Source organism: Macrotis lagotis, chromosome 8 (assembly GCF_037893015.1).
Source record: "Macrotis lagotis isolate mMagLag1 chromosome 8, bilby.v1.9.chrom.fasta, whole genome shotgun sequence".
Taxonomy (NCBI): Eukaryota; Metazoa; Chordata; class Mammalia; order Peramelemorphia; family Peramelidae; genus Macrotis; species Macrotis lagotis.
In genome coordinates this window covers 3,684,866-3,706,222 of record NC_133665.1, presented here as the reverse complement: position 1 = coordinate 3,706,222, position 21,357 = coordinate 3,684,866, and the positions used below count along the sequence as shown (strand labels likewise).

At 46.6% G+C, this 21,357-nt stretch overlaps 1 protein-coding gene across 1 annotated transcript; it reads left to right on the top strand.

The window, feature by feature from the left end:
* Window positions 1-3,589: 3,589 nt before the first annotated feature.
* On the top strand, window positions 3,590-20,854 carry UBALD1 (UBA like domain containing 1). Its single transcript, XM_074196280.1, has 3 exons — window positions 3,590-3,988; window positions 16,253-16,315; window positions 20,078-20,854. The coding sequence occupies exons 1-3, from the start codon at window positions 3,869-3,871 to the stop codon at window positions 20,417-20,419; spliced, it is 525 nt and encodes a 174-aa protein (XP_074052381.1). The 5' UTR covers window positions 3,590-3,868; the 3' UTR covers window positions 20,420-20,854.
* The last annotated feature ends 503 nt before the right edge of the window (window positions 20,855-21,357 follow it).

Here is a 21,357-nt window from a genome sequence, read left to right as displayed (position 1 = left end):
TTCATGAGTCAAAAAATCATAAACAATCACTAATCCTTATATAAGGATCCCTGTAAATGGCATATTGCCTTGGTTTTAAAATATAACCTGATCATGTTTTATTGTATCTTTATGTTGTAAATTATTTCCCAATAATATTTTAATCTGGTGGCAGCCTGTTTGACATCTCTGTCACATAGTACATAGTGCTTTAAATCACAAAACCATTTCATAAGTCTGTTATATAATTTTTTTCTCTCAACAGTTGGATTTTACAGATAAAGAAGTTGAGGCTCAGAAAGGAAAAGTGAAAAAAGTGATAGATGCATTTGGGAATCTGATGCCTGAGATCAACCTCCAATGTCTAGTGTTTGACATGAGTAGTGTTTTCTGGCAGTTTTGAAGCCTTTTGAGCAGCCCTTCATGGATGCACATTTGTTTACCTCTAAATTTCAGGGATCCAAGTCTCTATTGCTGTGAGCACACTGACTCTTTCTAGCGACACTAATCACAATTCTTTTCTTTACAGTTTAGAGCCTGGGTTCCTATGAGTAAAAAATACATTATCTTTCTTCCCCACAATCATTTCCACTTAGCAATGCTGGCCCAGGTCTCAAAACCTTTCTACCTGTGGGTGACCTGCCATAGTGAAGCTTGTACATCACTGGCATAGTTTTTGAGAAACCAAGATCACCTCGTTGCATCAGGGTAAGACTAGTGTAGCACTCACCACAGATACAAAGTCTCTGTGTGATCCTGGACAAGTCACTTCACCATTGTTTGCCTTAGTTTTCTCATCTATAAAATAACCTGGAGAAGGAAATGGCAAACCACTCCAGAATCTTTGCCAAGAAAACCCTGAATAGAGTTACCCCCAAATGGGGTCCTAAGAGTTGGGCACAATTGAAACACCTGAACAGTAACAACCACCACTATTACCATCACACACACACACAGATATATATATATATATATATATATATATATATATATATATACACATACACAAACATGTAACATTTACACACACACACACACACACACACACACACATACACACTTAGCTTTTAGTGGACTCACCTTAAAGGAGCATAAATCTGATGCTGAAGGAGACCTCACAAGATATCTAAGTCCATTTCCCTCATTTTATACTTAAGGAAACTGGAGCCCATGTAGAGTTAAGTGATTTTCCCCCAAGGTCATAGGATAGATTTGAACCTAGAGCCAAAGCTCTTATCATAGCATTTATTGTTGAAACACATAGGCTTAGAATGTAAGAACCACCCTCCCCTCACTTCTCTTGGGTTAATCATCTAATTCAGGAGTCTATGAAGTCTGTACCATGAGGCAGGTTTATTTATAGGAGAGCATAATTGTCCTTTGATGGCAAGATTACCTATGGATGTGTCCCAAACATCTAATTTCTCTAAAGAAATCACTAATGATTATTTTATCTAAAGATTTCTCTATTTATCTTTATCCAATATGATGAACACTTGGGATAACCAAGAATTAATCATGTCCTGAAGGGTTATCTTGTAAAATGGTCTTCTAGGTATGAAATTTAAACTCTGCCCCCTGGATTCCTTCAAGGGGTAATTCAAATGTCACTTCTTAATACAGACCTTTTCTGGTTTCTCTCCCCAAGCTGTAAGCATTCCAGAAATCTCTCCCCCTCTTGAAATTAGTTCGAATTGTTTGGTACCTATATTGTTTTGACTTGCTTAAACCCATTTTATATTCCCTCCCTCTCTCCCCTTCTCCTTCTAGAATGCAGTTCCCTAAGGCAATAACTGTCTCATTTTGGTCTCCATATTCTCAGACCTTAGAATCTGGCATACCTAGTAGGTGCTTAGTAAATGATTATTGAAATGAATTGGATTTCCTGCCTCTTCACCTTTGCCCTCTTTGCTTTTCTCAGACTGAAAGACCTTCCTGCCCCACCGCACCCCCTTTTCAGAATTTTTCATACAGAAATTCTGGATTATTCCATTCTGTGGTAATTATAGCAGCTATATTGCCTTATTACCATTTCACTTGTGTCTCCCTAACTAAATTGTACCTTATATTGTCCTACTTTCCATCCCAGAGGACAGAGTAAAGTGATCAATATATAGATCAGAGAGCTGGATGGGAAACTCTAATACCTATGCTCTGACCCTTTAAATTTGCTGACACGTGCTGTGAATGGCTTCTACAATGGGGATGGGGGATGGTCGGTTAGAGGTGATATACCTATCTATAGAAATGCACACACACAATTACACAGATACACACATTTACATACATGCATGCATACATTACATTGTATAGCATGTTACAGTTTAGAAAACATTTTAACCTACATTCTCCTGAAATAGATATAAGGATTATATCTATTTCAGAGATGAGGAAATAGGGAAAAAAAAAGTTTTCTTTAGGGACTGGCCCAAGGTCAAAGAGTAAGAAGCAACCTAAATCTTCTGACCTTTGAGACTAATAATATTCTTTGTACGATATAATCTTTTTTTCTATCGCTCCACTTTTCAGTTCAGTCCAAATCACATAAGAACACTGCTCCTGTTGGTTCCAAGACCCTGGGTTTCTGGGTTTGTGACTCCCCCACCCACCTTAAATTGTCACCTCTGGAAAGGGAAACGTTTGGGTGCTTCCTGCCTTAGCTGGGAGAACCAGGGGTAGGTAGGCAGATCTAATTTTCCTGGCAACCTCTGGATGCAGGGAATCATTCCTCACTGCACTGCCCCAGTTTCAAATGAGGACAAAGCAGGGTTTGCTTAGTGGCCGGGTAATGGGGCTGGAGCATCCGCTACATCTGTCGCCTGGCTCCAGCTCTCCCACCTCTTCTCTTTGTTATTGTGCTGGAGCAACGCTGCCCCTGGAATCTCTCCCTTCTACATAAACAGGAAATCGCATGTGCTCGATTGTAAACACTGTGCGCTTTTCTCAGCGTTTCTGCCATGCTGGCTGGAGTCCCAGAACCAGGGCCACGTGACTACAACCCCCACGGCCCCCAGCCCAGTTCCCACCTCTGCCATAAATTCATTGGGGGCACCAGATTTGTTTACCTTATATGGTAAGGTACTAACACCCCGTTGCTTTTCATTGGAGGAGTCCGTGTTCACTCATTTGACATCATTTTTAACAGAACTATGCAAATAAACAAAGGGTTTCTGGGACCTGTAGTCAAGGAAAATTGCTCCTGAAATTGTTACCCATGGGGCTTGCAGCCGGGCTTTAGTCCCTGCAATGGTGGGGGGGGGGGAGAAAGGGAAGTGGACTTTGGAGTCCCTGAGACCATGACACCCCCACACACATAAAAGATTTTGCTTCAGAAAACGGGGGCCATGGAAAGGGAGAAGAACCTGGGGGTGGGGGGCCCGAAGACAAATAATGAAGGATTTAGAAATTGGTGGGTTTTTCTGGGGCCCGTGTTCATCATGCAAATTCTCGCGGGCAATTCTGTCACCCAAGCCCAACCCCCCCCCCCCATCTCATCATTCCAGAGGAGGCGAGGAAGAAGAAGAGTCCTTGGGCCCAAAGCCCCGGTCCAGCCACGTCGGAGGCGCAGCGCTCCTTTGTCTAGCGAGGTGTCGGAGCCAGAGCGTAGCCAGGGGGGCGCCCCAACAGCCGAGGAGCCCTGTGCTCACTCGGGCGGGTGGGGGTCCGACCCAGAAGACTACAGTTCCCAGCATTCCTGCTCAGGCCCCTCCCCGTTTCTGTCCATCAGAGAGGCAAGGCTCGGTGAGTCAGTGCCCTACAGTAAATATTTGTATTAGCCAGAGCCGGCTCTGTAATGGTGGATCTGTAGAGGGGAGCCGGAGAGCCCAGCCTGCGCCCAGAGACCCCTCCCGTCGTCTGGCCGGGGAGCGAGCCGAGCCCTCTCGGCACCATGTCGGTGAACATGGACGAGCTGAAGCACCAGGTCATGATCAATCAGTTTGTGCTGACTGCGGGCTGCGCCGCCGACCAGGCGAAGCAGCTCCTTCAGGCGGCACATTGGCAATTCGAGGTGAGTCCTCGCGGGCGCGCGCGCGCGGGGGCGCGAGTGTGTGTGTGTGTGTGTGTGTGTGTGTGTGTGTGTGTGTGTGTGTGTGTGTGTCTGCGTGTCTGCGCCCTTCTGGGGAGCGTGTGCTTGCACAAGCCGAGACCGGCTCGAGTGTGTAGACTGTGTGTGTGTGTGTGTGTGTGTGTGTGTGTGTGTGTGTGTGTGTGTGCGCGCGCGCGCGCTGCCATGTTTTGCGCCCCGCAAACTCAGCCACGTTTCCCCGGGCTGCTGCACACTCGCCTCCAAACGCCGCACGCGTTCTGCAGCGATCGGGTGGCGCGGCGCACGAGTGCGGCGGGAGTGCGGGGCCCGGCGGCGTTGCCGCGGGGAGCGCCGGCCGCGGCGTCTGCGCGCCTCTTGTCTGGGACTCGCCCCCGCCCCCTCCCCGGGTGCCCCGGCTCCTCGCACCTCCTGCCGGTGGCCCAGGGCCGAGGGGGAGGCGGCGGCCCGAGGAGCCCTCCCCGACGGCGCCCGCCGGGCCCGGCTGCGGGGGAGGGCCGCAGCTCGGGCCTCCGTTTCCTTCCCTGTAAGAGGCTGGAGGGGGCGGGGAGGACCCCGAGCGACCCCGCGGCGGTGAGACCCGGGAGAGCCTCGGGGCCCCGAGGAGGAGGGAGGACTTGGGACCGGGAACCTCTTCCTCCCCGCCCCCTCCCCCGCCCTTCCTTGACTTCCTCGGGGAAATGGTGTCTAGGCCGGCCCGCGCGGCCCCGGGCTCCGCCATGTCCGGCGGGGAGGGGAGGGGAGGCCGCTGGCTTCTCCCTTTCCCGGGTGAGTCAGGGCGGCCCTGCCCCGGGGCCCCGCGGCGCGCACGGGGCGAGCCCGGGCCGGCTGCGCGGCGGGGGCAGGCGGGCTCTGCGGCGCGGGGGCGCGGGGGGCGCGGGGGGCCAGGTCGCCGCCGCCCCCCGCCTTCCCACCAGTCCCGCTCCTTTTGTTCACCTAAAGCTAACGGGCCCCTGCCCCGCCGGCGCAGCTGTCAGGCCCGCCCGGGGGACCGGCCGGCGGAAACCCGGCTCTGCCGCCGAGGGCGCCGGCCCGGGGCCGGGTGCGGAAGCGGAGCCGCCGGGGAGGGAGGAAGGAGGCGGAGCGAGCCGCGGCCGGGGCCGGGCCGGGGGCCCCCCGGGCCCGGGAGCGCAGGAGAAGGGGAGGAGCTGGGGCGGGGGAGGGAGCCCCCGGACCGGATCGAGATTCCCCGGCTTTCTTCTGCTTCCAAAGCCGCGGGGGTGGGGAGGGGAGGGGAGGGGAGGGCGGCCGCATCCCCCGGCCCGGGACCCCCTGCCCCCGGGGGGCAGCTGGACCAGGAGGGGCGCAGGCCGGCCGCGGAGCCCCGGGGCGCGGGAGCCTCCTCGGAGTCTCAGGCAGCGGCTCCGCAGGACTGCCCCCTGCTGTCTGCGGCACCTCCGTGCGGACCGGAGGCGGCCAGCTGCGGGGAGCCACGCCGACTGCCTCCCCAGACACACGCGTGGACCCGGGGGTGGGGTGTGTAGACAGACACGGACCCGGGGGTGGGGTGTGTAGACAGACACAAGGACCCGGGGGTGGGGTATGTAGACAGGGACCCGGGGGGCGGGGTGTGTAGACAGGGACCCGGGGGGACGGGGTGTGTAGATAGACACAGGGACCCGGGGGGGCGGGGTGTGTAGATAGACACAGGGACCCGGGGGACGGGGTGTGTAGACAAGACACAGGGACCCGGGGGTGGGGTGTGTAGACGGGGTGTGTAGACAAGACACAGGGACCCGGGGGACGGGGTGTGTAGACAGACACAGGGACCCGGGGGTTGGGGTGTGTAGACAGACACAGGGACCCGGGGGACGGGGTGTGTAGACAAGACACAGGGACCCGGGGGACGGGGTGTGTAGACAGACACAGGGACCCGGGGGTTGGGGTGTGTAGACAGACACAGGGACCCGGGGGGACGGGGTGTGTAGACAAGACACAGGGACTCGGGGGGACGGGGTGTGTAGACAAGACACAGGGACCCGGGGGGTGGGGTGTGTAGACAGACACAGGGACCCGGGGGGTGGGGTGTGTAGACAGACACGGACCCGGGGGTGGGGTGTGTAGACAGACACAGGGACCCGGGGGACGGGGTGTGTAGACAGGGACTCGGGGGGACGGGGTGTGTAGACAGACACAGGGACCCGGGGGACGGGGTGTGTAGACAAAACACAGGGACCCCGGGGGGACGGGGTGTGTAGACAAGACACAGGGACCCGGGGGGACGGGGTGTGTAGACAGACACAGGGACTCAGGGGCTAGTGTGTTGTGTTTCCATATGCAGCACAGTTCCAGGAGGCACCAGGATTAGTGTGTGCTGTGTGACTGTGTACACCTCTAGTTGAATTCAGTATATATGCCACCCTGGTCTACTTGGAGTACATCTCCTGGACCATTTTGCCCTATCTGTGGTCCTAACTAACCTCTTCAAAACCTGAGCCCCAGAGCTAACAGTCTTGATGGGTCTCTGGTTAATGCTACCTTTGTCTTTCTGGCCAAAGAGAAACCTGGCCCTTTCCCAAGTGGTACTTCCCAAGCCAATTGTTATTGGCTCTCCTAGCAAGACTGGGCTCTGGATCTGTTAAGGGGATTATTATTTAATGTAGGCTGATGGGGACTGGGTTAGACTTTACCTGACTTTTGGGTTGGGCTTGGGCCTTTGACTCATCAACTCCAAGACCCTGTTGGCTTGAGGACTCAAGATGACCGCCGAAGATTTTTATTTAAAATGAATCTTGGGGGACACCTAGGTGTTGAAGTGGATAGAGCACCAGCTCTGGAATCAGGAGGACCTGAGTTCTAATGCGACTTCAGACACTTAATTACCTGGCCTCGGGCAAGCTACTTAACCCCATTGCCTTACAAAAGCTAAAATCAAAAAAAATTAATCTTGACCCCAATATTTGGCTTAGAAACATTCCACGGGAGCACAGTACTCCACACATACACATAGTGGATGGATGCTTTCTATAAATTGTATATTTTCCCTGCTCTCTACAATCTACAGATCACATTCTGAAAGCGAGGTGGAGAAAGAAAGCTAGATTGCTAGATTCCTGAACCATCTCCAAAATTAGCTAGGAGCCTTTGTAGAGCCTCTTGTCTCTGTAAAATGGGGATAAAGATATTTAAAAAAAAATGTATGAGGCATAAATAAATGGCAGTATTAATCTCCATACTTTGAAGCTTCAGTGCTGCTCTACCTGAAGCCCTTTAGCTTTAGGGCCCCTAGAACTAAAACCTGGGCTTCCCGCTGTGGCCTAGAAAACCTGGGAAACTTTGATCTCCTTCAGTGTACCTGAATGGGCCGGTGGCGTGCTGGATGCAGCCTCCGTTGGCAGACAACATGAGAACAGAGGTAACACTTACAACGTCTTCGGGAGCTGCCTGTCAGAGGGGTAAAATACTAGCTAACCTTTTAATCCTGAGTGGCAGGAGAACTGGCCAATCACAAATAAAGGAACCACCCCCAGCCCCAACCTCGCCCAATGTATTTCCATGTGCAAATGCCATACTTTTCTCCCAGGAGCTCTGTTTGGGGCTGAATACAGAAGGCTCATTAATCCTTTCAGCCCAGAGAGACTGAGTTTCTCAACCTCGTTCACCCTAGTTAAGGGACATGCTGCAGAGATGGATAAGGGAAGGAAGAAAGATCTCAGCCTTCTCGGCTAACCATCTGTTTCAACCCTACCCTCCACCCACTTATATACATGTACAGTGAATTGAATTTCCTGAGTCACTGAGGAGAGTGACCCCAAAATCCTTTCTGTTCCAACCCCTATTGTTAAGAATCTGACTCGCCTAAGTCTCCTTTCCTGTCTTAATGAGCAAAATCTGGTGGCCAGAATAGACTATTTGTTTGCTAAAGGGAGTGTTCTCCAGACCCTGCTTCAGATTGTTCTGAGCTTGGAGATGTGGAGGTAAGGAAAGTGCAGGAACAGCTATAGATAGCATAGTGAATTTGAATGAGATCTTAGATTCAGTTGTCTATCTTGCTACTTCATAAATATGTGACTTGTGATAAGTTGTTTAATTAACCTCCTCTGTGCCTTAGTTTCCTTATCTGAAAATTGGAGCTAATGACACCTGTGCTACTTACCTCACAGGCCTGTTATGCAGATTGAATGAGATAATAAATGTGCAAAGTATTCTACAAGCCATAAAGTGCTATTAAAAATGTCAGTTTTGATTATTGAGATTGGACTGAATGTAGCCTTGCCCACACCTCTCATAAGCAACCCTGGGCATTTGTTTTTTGAACTATATTCTTGATCTTGGCTTTTGCCCAGCCATACCAAACTTCAGTTAATTAAAAGTCTTGCTAATTGCATTCAGATGCATCAGAATTTTTCTGTTACTACATGGAGTGAAGTGGAAGGAAAGCATTGCTCTTGGACTTTGAAATTCCAACATTGTGTGGGAATTATCTTAGTACCTGTATAACTATGGGCATTCATCTGATCTGTCTGAGCCTTAGTTTCTTCATTTGAAAAATGGGGATGATAACACTTGTGCTGCCTAACTCTCAAAGGTAGTTGTGAGGACCAGAAAAACCATGTGAAAGTGTTTTGTAATCTGTAAAGTATTCAACAAAGTATAAGTGATTTTATTTCATAAAAACAGAAAGAGATAATAGAAGACTGGAATCCTGATGTCTTTCTTCCATGATCCTCAACATACCCCTCATTTACCAAAGCAATCTGGTCTCCACAAAATAACACAATGGTCAATGGTATTGGTTCTAGGAGTTTGTCCATTCCCTCTTTACTAGGTATGTGTCTGTCCCCCTCACTCTCTCACTCCTTTATTTAATAAACTCCAGTAGGTTTCTATTATATCCAGGAGCAAATATAAAATGCTTTGTTTGATATTCAAAGCTCTTTATTAACCTGATCCCCTTTTACCTTACTCTCCAATACACTCTTTAATTCAGAGATACTGGCCTCCTAGATGTTCCATGAACATCACTCCATCTCTCCACTCCAAGCATTTTCTCTGTCTCTCTTGCCTAGAATGTTCTTTCTGCTTCACTTTTCTGACTCCCTTAAAGATCCAGTTAAAACCTCACCTTCTACAAGAAGCCTTCTCTAACCCCTCTTTAATTCCAGTGCCTTTGCCCTTGTAGTCATTTTTCCTGTACATAGCTTGGTTTGTATATATTTATTTGTGTGTTGTCTCCCCCCCCCCCCCATTAGAATGTAAGCTCCATAAGGGCAGAGACTGTTTTTTGCCTCTTTTTATATTGGCACAGTATCTGGCACATAGTAGATGCTTAATAAATATTTATTAATTGATTGAAGGAAGAATAGCCCCAAATGGATTCTGTGAAGATTTACAGCTTCACTATTGACTGACTTTCTTGCCATCATATTCATAGACCATTAGACCTAAGGGAAAGCAGTTTACAGAGGAGAAAGCAGAGGCCCATAGAGGGAGTGGTGATTTCCTGGGCCACACAGCTAGTTCTAGGGGCACATCTGGGATTAGAACCCAGGCCTCCTGGTAGTCTGCTCCTATTCTCTTTCCACTATATCAGCTAGCTTGTCTTGCTGGATCTTTCCAAAGTCCTGCTCCACAGGGTTCATCGAGCAAAGTTCCAAGGAGAGGCAGGGCTCAGTCTTTGGGTCACACTCAGCATTCCCTATCCACCTGCTTGGGAAATGTCACTCACAGCCAATGAAGTCAGTGAGCCTGGGAGAATTCTTCTGGTTGCTCCACCGAGATGGGGCAATTCCTGTCTAAGGAGTCAGGAAGGGCAGGTGTTGAATTGAAATGACCTGGAAAGAAGACTAGATTTGTAGTCTGAGAACCTGGGTTCAGATCTTAGTGCTGCCATTCTGTGTTTGGGCTCTATTTATGATGTTGGCTTTGTTGAACCAAATCAAACTAGAACTTTAATAACAAAAGTATTTTTGCTAAACAGGCTCGTAGCATTTTACCATCTACATCTTTGGTGATGTGGAAAGAAAACACTGATCTTCAGTCTTTGAAACTTCATCACTTTCTAGACCTGTTTCCTCAATTTTAAAATGTCACCTTTGAACTAGATTATTTCTAAGATTTCTTCTGGTTCTAATCACTTATCCTAAGATCCCAAGACTAGGTCTTTCAGTAGTAGCAGTAATAATAATAATAATAAGAATAAATAGTTTATTTAGTACTTATTGGGAGATAGACGGTATTTTTATCCTCATTTTTATAGATGAAGAAACTGAGGCTGAATAGAGGTTAAGCAACTTGCCCACAGCTACTAAGTGTCTGAGGCTAGATTTGAGGTTAGGTCTTCCTGACTACAGGCCCAATGCCCTGTTCACTATGGCACCAACTCTCGGACTAAGTTCATCAGTGCTAGTGCAGATCACCTCTTTCCTGCCACCTCATTGATGTGGTATGAGAAAGAACTTTGCAAAAATTATTATGTAGATGCAGCTATTAACTGCCTGTGTGACCATAGACAACAACTTCTTTTGCTTCTTTGGGACTTAGTTTCCACATCTTTAAAATGAGGGAAGCAGCTGGGTAGTGCAGTGGATAGAGTCCACTGGGCCTAGAGACCTGGCCTCAGACACTCACAAGCTGTGTGATCCTGGGCACCTCAGTTTTGTCAAATGTAAAATGATCTGGGGTAGGAAATGGCAAACCACTGTAGTATCTTTGCTAAGAAAACCCCAAATAGGGTCACAAATAGATGGGCACAACTAAAAAAACTACTAAATGACAACAAAATGAGGGAGTTAGATGATCCTTAAGGTTCTTCTCAGCCACCAACACACATTTTAAGCATACGCTTATGCTTTTCACGTTGCAATTTCCCTTGAGGTTTTAGCTAATCTGACACATTTATCCCAGGGGCTCATGTGCTAATGGAACAGGTGTAAAGAGCTATAAATCACAGGTTTTACATTAATGTTATTTATTTACTGTTTGTTTTGGAAAAGAATTTTATGGATGAATTTCCTTTTTACATATTATTCATTTCTTGTTACCCCTAGATACACACACACACACACACACACACACACACACATTTTCTCTCTCTCATTCTCTCTTCCCTTGTAACAAAGCAAAATCAGTTAAGCAAAACCAGGTGACCCAGTGACCACATTTGAGAATATTTGCAATATTCTATGACCATAGGTACTTCTCTACTGAAAGGAAGAGATATTTCATTATCTGTTTTCTGAGACCTAGATAAGTTAGTCATTACAATTACCCAGGATGGGTCATTACAGCTTCCTTCTTTTCATTTACTTTATTGTCATCATGATTCTTCTGGTTTTGCTTACTTTGCATATCAATTTATATATCTTTCCATGTTTCTCTGAATCCCTTTTATTGTTACATTACAATAATACCCCCATTACATCAACATATCACAGTTTATTTGGCCATTCTGCAAAAAATGGAGATACCTGTCTTTTCTGGTTTTAGTGCATCCCTAAGACAGCAAAACATGTATTTTATTTTTTCCCCCTTAAATTTAAAGATGGTTTTCAGCATTCATTTTCATATTTTTCGCTCTCCTCTTTCCTCCTCCCTACTCATGACAGCAAGTAATCTGATACAGTTTATTCATAACACATGTATTTTTTATCTGGGGCCTTTTGAAGATAGTGACTGCCTTTGTCATCTAACTCATTAGTAACTCAAAGGGCAGGAATTTCAAGCAAGGTGTAGAAGCTAAGGGTAGGTCTATAGAGAGAATTCTGTTGAGGGCAGTTCTATTGGCACCCCTTCTTTCACTCCTACTCTGCCTTATAAAGAGAGTCAGCCCTGGGTGGGACAGTGGATCAGCAAGGGAGGCTTAGGGTGTGATGGTGTGATCCTGGGAGTTTCCTCCCAGGGATTCCCACGGATGTCAGGAGGCAGGACTGCATTGTCCTGCTATGCTGCATCCAGTTCTGCTCTCAGATTTCCCATTTAGAGCTGGGAAGTGAAACCTGAGAATTAGAATTGAGCACTTTTGCAGGTGCAACCCTCAGTGGGTCACAGATCAGATATGTGTTTTGGGGATGGGGGAGGATGGGCCTGAAGAGGATGTATTCTTATGATGTTTATTGACAGTGCACAGGTTTGGGTGAGGTTCCAAGTCTGAAGAATGAGGGTTTTGAATCTCACCACTGTTCTCATTCTCTAAAGACCCTATTTCAAGAACCCCACACACCCTGAACCCAGTCCTCTCCCCAAATGCAGAGTGAGGAGACTCAGTGGGAGAAAAGAAGCTGTTTGGGTGAGGTTTTAGGGCAAAGAAGGAATAGAAGGGAGAACTTAGAAAGTCCTGGAGACCAGTGATTTCCCCTACTGTAGTTCAGGGACACTGCAGGGCATCTCCAATTATCTCTGGGAAGCATTGTGAAATCTTCAGAATAATTAATTTTAATTCACTTTAATTAAAAAAGACGTACCATTTAGCATTATGTTGTGGAGGTGGCATGTGGGGGAGGGCGGAGCATGGCAAAAAGACTTTGGGTATTGCCACTCCCTTGTACAAGGAAGCATTACCCAAAAGAAACCGAGGAGATGGAAGGAACCCCCAGGGGGTGATTGGAAGGAGGAGCTGGGACCTGTTGGCTCCTGTTCTTAGGGGTTTTGCTGAGCTTGGGGATTTGGTGAAGCCAGGAGCCAGACCCTTCACACAGTTTCCCACTCCATATTGCAATCCTTTCGCAATAGCCGACAGACTTTCCTTATTTTCATCAGTTTCTTGGGTCTATAATCTGGCCCTAGCAACCTTCTGCAAAAGCCCAAGAAAATGGTTCAAAGCCAGAAAATAACAAATGTCAAAGAAACCCCAGGAGACCCTCTTTCTTAGTTCTGGCCTTTAGCCATTCCAGCTGGCTCCTTAATTACTCTCCCACCCCCATCCCTGCCCCTTCCTTTAGATCTTAGCTTTCAGAGGAGAGAGAGAGAGAGAGAGATTTTTAAGCATTCCCTGAAATTTTCCAAGGGTCTCCAAACAGAATACTGGGAGTCAGACAGGCTAATTGAAGAGAATTGAAGAGAAGTATGACTTCCGATCCAGAAGCAGGAAGAAGGGGGGTGAGCCTCTTCACCTTCATTCATCTCTCCCCAGCAGAATCTTTTAAATCACAATGGACTGTCTAGCCTAGAAGTGCCCTCTTGGCTCCTCTCACCTCTGGGACTCTGTCCCACTCACCTGGCAGCTCAATGACACAGCCTGGGTCTCTGAGAACAAATTTCAGAATCCCTTCACTTTGAGGTGAACAGGTTCTGATATTCCTCCCCCTCTCCCCCTCCCTTCCTCTCAGACTCATCAGTGCAAGCCCCCTTTGGATGTCTCCTATGAAGACAGTGCAGTTTCAGATGGTGTCCAGAGAAAATTATAAATTAGGCAGCTAAGTATAGTGGATAGGGCAGTGGACTTGGAATCAGAGAGATCTTATCCAAGTTTTATTAACTCTGTGATCTGTTCAGCCTCAGTTTTCTGATCTGTAAAATGGGGTTAATGACAGAACCTCCCTCACAGGGTACTTAAGAGGGTTGACTATTATAATAAATGTAAACAGCCTTAAAATGCTAGCTATTCCCTGACAAAAATGATAAGGTAAAGTTTACTACTTATTCAGTAAGTTTCACTCTTTGGGTATCTTTGTGATCCCATTTGGGGTTTTCTTGGCAAAGATACTGGACTGGTTTGCTATTTCCTTCTCCGGCTCATTTGACAAATGAAGCCCAGAGTCACATAGCTCATAAGTGTCTGAGGCAAGATTTGAACTCAGGGCTGATTCCAGACTGGGCCACGTTCTTTTTCAGGTCCTTTCTATGAAGTTTCCCTTAACCACAGGCAAGGAGAGATTGCCTGCTAGGTCAAATCTGAGACCAGCTAGGGAAATTCTCTTCTTCCCTGTCCCCACCTACTTCCTTTTGTCTTGAACATATCTTCTTCACCATCCTGAATCACACAATCTGATTTTCCACCATGAAAATTTCATTCCTTCAAGTGAAAGCCTCTTGGTGAGTTTTATTTGTTGGGAGTCAGGAGACTGAGGCTGTTCAGCCAAATGCTGAAATGAGGTCATATTCATATGGATCATTAGAACTGAAAGGACATTAGTGATCACATTTAGACTCATTTAACCTAACTTATCCACTCATCTCCACCCTGGGGGTTGGAAGATAGTTCTTATGTATATTCACTAAAGAAGATTTCCCTGATGACTCCCACCCACACTGATTGCCAACTTGTTTTACCACTGATGGACCACACAAAAATTCAGCCTTTATATTTTCTCAAGAGTGCTTTTTTTGGGGGGGCGGCTAGGTGGCTTAGTGGATAAAGCACTGGCCCTGGAGTCAGGAGTACCTGGATTCAAATCCAGCCTCAGACACTTAATAATTACCTAGCTGTGTGGCCTTGGGCAAGCCACTTAACCCCGTTTGCCTTGCAAAAACCTTAAAAAAAAAGTGCTTTTTTTCCCTTCTTCCATATAACATACTCAACTCCAGTTTATAAAAACAAGGGCTTGATCTCCTTAGAAGCTTAAAGTTTAGAGCACCTTGGATTGGGGCCATCAGCCCAAAGAGATGAGTAGATATTTCTGCCACACACTCTTTAAGGTAACTTTATAGTAAGCTTTTTTTTGCTGAGATTTAGTTTCTGAGAAATTGTGCCAGTCATTGTACATTGGAGGTCTTAATAAATGCTTATTAGCATTATCCCAGATCTATCCCCTATTACTTCCATCCTAGGTCTGCCTTCTTATATCACATAAAAGGTTAACACTGTAACAAATACTTAACAGTTTCTCAGAAATCTTTCTTATCAGTAGTGCTTAGTACAAAGAAAGGCAAAATATATATTGCATATGAGATAAACTGTAGATAACCAATGGGGGTGGGTGAGCACTGGCATTAACAGGAACTGAAAAAGACAGAGATGAGTGAAAAAATTCCAGGCAGGTGATGTTTGTCCTTCCTTCTCAAAGAAGGCCATTATTACATCAGGGAGGATCGGAGTGAGGGGATGCTGTGCTGTCACCAGACTCACTTTCTTCTCCAGAATCATTTGTATCTGGTGGCTAGATATGGAGATGCTCTGAATGAGAGACAATCTGGGTTAAGTGACTTGCCCAAGGTCACATAGCTAGTAAGTGTCAGTTGTCTGGGGCTAGATTCGAACTCCCATCTTCCTGACTCCAAGGCCAGGGCTCTATCCATTTCATCACCTAGTTTCTCTATTCCAGGATGGTGGATAGTGGATGAATTGTCTTATGTTCAATATGCTAAAAAATATTTTACTAGAGCTAGCTAACAATGAAATAAACTGTCTCATGAGTTTTTTACTGGATGGATTCTAACTCAGACTGAGGATTGTTTTGGGTTAGACATGTTGAAAAGAAAGTACAACAAGCTAAGAGCAGTAGGAATAGGAGTATGAGTAGGAGTAGCATTTCTATACACTTTTAAGATTTGCAGACTTCACAGATATTTCATTTGAGCCTCACAATATCCCTTGAGGTAGATGCTATTACAGATGAGGAAACTGAGGCATGATGAAGGTAAATGACTTACCCAGGATCATATTGATAGCAAATGTCTGAGACCATATTTGAATTCAAGTTTTCTTGATTGGTGCTTTATCCACAGAACTACTCAGCTGCCTCATAATAATGTTAGAAGTTAGATGCTATTGCAAATCCCATTTTACTGAAGCAGACAATGGTTGTGACTTGCCCAGGCTAACATAGCTAGTTGATGTCTGAGGCTGAATTTGAACTTGGGTCTTTCTGACTTCAAGTCCAGCACTGAAAGTGATGTGAAGAATTTCCTGAATGAAAAAAAACAATACTGCCTTGTTTTCAATACTTCTCAGTAGTGTAGTAGATAAGAGTACTAGATCTGAGTCAGAAAGATCTGAGTTCATATACAACCTTAGACACTTATTAGCTATGCAACCCTGGACAAATCTCTTAATCCCTATTTGCCTCAATTCTTCACCTGTAAAATGGGACCACATTGGAGAAGGAAACACTACACTACTTCAGGATCTTTGCCCAGCACATTAATTGGTCCTTTCCTAAACATTTGAGGGTAGGCGCCACCTTACACCTTGAGCACTTAGCCCAAAGTTGGCTTATCAATGGTATGGCATAAAAGTTTTGTTGACTGCAGGCTGGAGAGGGGAGATGAGCTGAATGAGTGGCGGCTAGGTGGAGAAAGAGATTGTGTTCCTTGGACATCGGAGTTTAATGTTTCTCTTCCTTTCCACAGATAGCCCTCAGTGCTTTTTTCCAAGAGACCAATATCCCTTACAGTCACCACCATCATCAGATGGTAAGTCTTTTTCCATTTTTTTTACACCTTCATCAAGTTCTTCGGGAGGGATGAGCCTCTCAAATGTTCTTCTGTTTCCAAAGTTGTTTTTCTTCTTTTATAAGTCAAATTCCAGTTAGTGATGATAGTGCTAGTGACAGAGTGAGAGAGTTGGGGAGAAATCCATTTGCTTCTGAGCCCAAGAGGAGTGAGGGTTGATCCTTGTTAATGGAGCATCTTTAATAGACCAAAGCTTTAGAACTTAAAGAGATCTTAGAGGTCATCTGATCCAGCCCCCTTATTTTAAAGAGCAGAAAACTAAGACTCAGAAATTAAATCACTTGCCTAAAGATACATAGTAAATTCAGAATTCAAATCCTTGACTCCAATTCCAGAATCTGTTCCTCAATATTTTCCCAAAAGCACACTCTCCTAGAATATCTATCTCTTATGATTATTACTTGTGTGACCTTCAGCATGGAATTGAACTAGATGGTCTCTAGGATAACTTCAAGTCCTTGATCTATAATCCTAAAATAGGGGTTCTCAGTAGCACCTGTAGGAAAGGCTGTGCATGCAGGAAAAGATGATTTCAGGGGTGCCAAAAGGCTACCTCTGAAATAGCTCCTCTCTAGGCCTACTCCTACTCCCATGCCTGGCAACCCCACCATTAGTCGATTGACTGGAGAAGTGAAGTCATCCATAGACTGTTAGAACTGGGAGGACCTTAGATGTCTGTCATATGTGTAGGTCAATCTCATTATTTTGGTTGAGGATAATGTGTGTAAGTGACTTGTCCAAGCTCAAATAGCTAGTTACAGGCAGGATTAGATTGTCTCTTAAATTCGAATCCCATATTCTTTCTTTGTCATGGTAGCCCTGGGTCAGGGTCTAGAGGGTCAAGAGATGTAGCTGAAGACCAGCTCTGCCAACTTCTTTGCCGCAGCTATCTCTGAGCTCCCAATCTCATTCTGGCAAAACTAAGCAGCCTGGAGGGTCCTGGAGAGAACCTAGGAGAGTCTGTAGTTTTGAGCCTTCTAGCAGATATGCTCTAGAACAGGTAGGTGCTTACTCCTGAGTCCAATCCATGAACTTGGATGGGAAAAAAAATTATATCCTTATTTTTACCAACAATTTTTCACTGAAGTCTCCCATTTTCTTCTATTTATCCTTATGCATTGAAAGACATTATTCCGAAGGGTTCTATAGGTTTCACCAGACTGCCAAAGGGAAGTACATGACACAAAAAGTTAAGAAACTTGATATAAGGGCTGATGGGGAAAGAACTTGCAGGCTTCTGGCCACAGACAGGGGCTGAAGTTTGACCAGAGACTTTAATCCCAGTAAGTATTCTCACAGTGACCTAGGGAGAGGGACTATGATTCAGTGTTGCCAGAGTATAGAGATAAACAAATTTTCTTTCTGCCTAGAGCAAAGATGGTTTATAAATATATATATATATATATATATATATTTATTTTATTAAATATTTTCCAATCACATCTTTAATCATTTTTAATAAACTTTAAAAAATTTTGAATTTCAAATTCTTTCCCTCTTTCCCACCCTGACCCTTCCTTGAAATTTGTTATCAATTAAAAATGTGAAGTCAGACAGAGTGTATTTCCATATTAGTCATATTGCAAGAGAAAACAGACAAAAAAAACCAAGAAAAATATTTTTTAAAAAAAGTATGCTTCTCTCTACATTCAGAGTTCATCAGTTTAGTGCAAAAGTTTTTAACCTGGAGTCTAGGGATCATAGATAGAATTCAAGGGCTCTCTGAACTTAGGAAAAAAAATACATCTTTATTTTTATTAACCTCTAATGAAATTAAAAACCCCTGGACTTGTGGCAGTTAGGTAGTTCAGTGGATAGAGCACTGGCCCTGGAGTTAGGAGGACCAGAGTTCAAATCCAGCCTGGGGTATTTCTTTCTCTTTTTGGGGGAGGGGTATGTGTAAGGCAGTTGGGGTTAAGTGACTTGCCCACAGTCACTCAGGTAATGAGTGTCAAGTATCTGAGACTGGATTTGATTTCAGGTCCTCTTGATTTGAGGGCTGGTGCTCTGTCCACTGAACCACTTGGTTGCCCTTCTCAGACACTGTACTAGCAGGTGGTCAAACAGCTGGGCCCCAAGGAGCTGCAGAGTTGAGAATGGGTGGTCAGGGTGCTACTGATGGAAGGGAACCATTCATGATCATGGATTCCAGAGAGATGCTCCAGTCTAGCTCTTCATTTAGATCAGGCAGCAAACTCACAGAGCAGGTAACTGAGGTCAGATGGAGTGAGATTATTTCTCCAGAGAGTCTTAGTTGAGTTATTGTCAGAGCCAAGTCTAGAACTCCAACCCTAGGTTTTTCTTCCCAGAAAGGAATACCGAGAGTAAGGGATGAGGTGGAAAGGCTTTGTTTCCAGACAGGGCTAGGCCCAGGGAATCCCTGACCTCCTGCTTCCTTCTTGACCATCATGATCTGACCATCAGAGCAGGTAGTAGCTAAGAGCAGGCAGTAGCTAAGAGCAGAGCAAGCCTGATTAGTTGGATGAGAGGCATGGGGGAATATCCAGGGTCTTGCACCTGGAGAGGGGGAGGGGATGAGTCATAGGATGGAGCCACATGCTCTTGGAGAGGTCTGCATTCTTTACATGGTCCAGCTTCCCAGTGTAACATGGTGAGAAAAATCTCCAGGGCCTTCACCCTACAAAGTGGCCTTGCTCCTCCTTCTGTAGTCTTCTAGATCTCACTTCCCAATTCCATTTCTTCTCCTCTGCTCATTCATTATCCAGGCTTCTCCTTCCCCCAGACCACATCTTTGTTAAAGCCTTCCTCTATTTTTACAATGTCCAGGCTCAGCTGCTATGTCTCCTGACCAGAGTACAACATCTGGAGAAGGAAAGGACCAAGGGGGAAGAAAGAAGCTCTTTTGATTCTTTCCCACAACCTATTGATGTTCAATGGACTTGACTTCCTTGTGCTTGTTTGGCTTCTTAATCCCCTAGGCTGATAGTCTCCAGACCTGCATCCCAGTGACTTACAAGGGTGCATAGGGTAGAGGTGGGGAAGTACTGGACACTGGTTTGGTGAGAGTGGAGTAAGTCACACTGAAGCTGTTAGGTGAGAGCCGAGATTTGAGAATTAGAGCCTGTGACTGACGTACATCAGTAGAGGGGAATTGGTCAGGCCTTTGACGTCTGAAATAATAAGCATTCTAGGTCTGAAAAAGTAGGAAGGTAGGAGATGGCCTGTTGGGTTCAGGTAACAGTCAGTCCAGTCTGGCTGGAATGTAAAGAGTGTGAAGAGGAATGATGTGAGATAAGGATAAGGAGGTGGGTAGAAAACTGGTCCTGAAAGGCTTTAACTGCCACACCTCAGTATCAGGAAGGAGCTTAAAGATCCAGTCACATATACATATATATGTATGTATGTATCAAATAGCACACAGGAAGCTGACTGGCCCTGTGACTTTAGGTCAGTCACGTCCATCTCTGGGCTTGTCTCCTATTTTATTAAGTGACAGGGTTGGGCTAGAGGATTTTCTAAGGTCTCTTCCAGTTTGATGGTCCTCCAATTCTATTCTAAGACTCTGCAAATTCTTCTTCTAGTAGGTGAGCAGAGACTGACCCCTGGTATCGGCCCCCCTGAGGCTTAGTGGAGGAAGCAAGGTGTATCTTGGCCCCTTGGACCTCTAGAGTGGAGGTCATTTTGCCATAAGCCTCAGACTTACTTCTGGGGCTAGGGGTGGACTTGACCTAACCTCACCCTCTTTCTCTTTTCTCTCCACAGATGTGCACTCCCGCCAACACCCCTGCCACGCCCCCCAACTTCCCTGACGCCCTCACCATGCTCTCCCGCCTCAAGGCCTCCGAGAGCTTCCACAGCAGCAGCCCCATGGCTTCCTCGGCCACCTCGCCCCCACCCCTTCCGCATCCCCCCCACTTTGGGAGCTTCCCCACCCCCAGCTGGCCCACTGCCTCACCTCCGGGCCCACAACCGCAGCCCCAGCAGCCGCAGCAATATTCATGGACTCCTGCCCCTTCTTCCCAGCCCTCGGACTGGCCTCCCCCGGCCTCTCAACAGGCCACCTCAGAACAGAAGGCCAACTCGACCATGGAGGCGGAAAGATAAGGGAGGCCTCCCCCCTCCCCTCCCCAAGGCCTAGATCACCCCGGGCTGGGGCTGGGGAGAGGACATCTCCTATGGGCCCCCTCATCCTTCTCCTTTGCACCCCATGTTGATTTCTTTCACCCTTCCCCTGGAGACCTGGAGGGGGAGAGACAGGACTTGGTAGCCAGGCAGGGACTGTGTCTTTCACACACACACACACACACACACACACACACACACACACACACACCCTAGAATACACATAATTTACACAGATTTGGGCCCCCTTTAGAGACCAAGGGACTGCCCAAAAACTAAACAGCTATCTCGGACCTGCCCGCCCTTCCTTCCCCTCCTAAGAGATAGATACTCTAGAGAATCACTAGAAAGTCAGCTTCTGATTTCAGGTACACATACCTTTATATACTTACACACACACACACACACACACACACATACACACATGCACACATGCTGGCATCCATACACAGGAACACAGAGGGCCCTGTCTTTGTGTATATGTGTGTATGTGTGTGTGTGTGTATGTATAAAAATGTATTTATATGTATGTCTACTCAAAACTCAATGTAGGTTTTCAAGGCAGCTGGATTTTGCATGTGAATAACTGATTCCCAAAGGCTCCCCTCCCCTTGCCTTCCATCCCACTTCCCTGCCCCATCTTCTCTTCTCCTGTCCAGCACTGCCTCACCTGCAGAGAAGAGGACTGTGGGAAACTCCAGGACTCTCATCTTCCACACCCAGGCCCCTGTCCATCCCTCCTCTTCCCTGGGATCACCTGCATGCCTCCCCAGAGCCCAGGGGGATGGGGTTCCCATCTCTTTTCCCCCATTTTAACAAACAAGAAGAAATTCCAAACCCACCTGTCTCTGTGGTTTTGCATTGTTTTCTGATAACCCTGGCATGTCACTATGTGTGAGCGGGTCAGAAAGAAGGGAGGA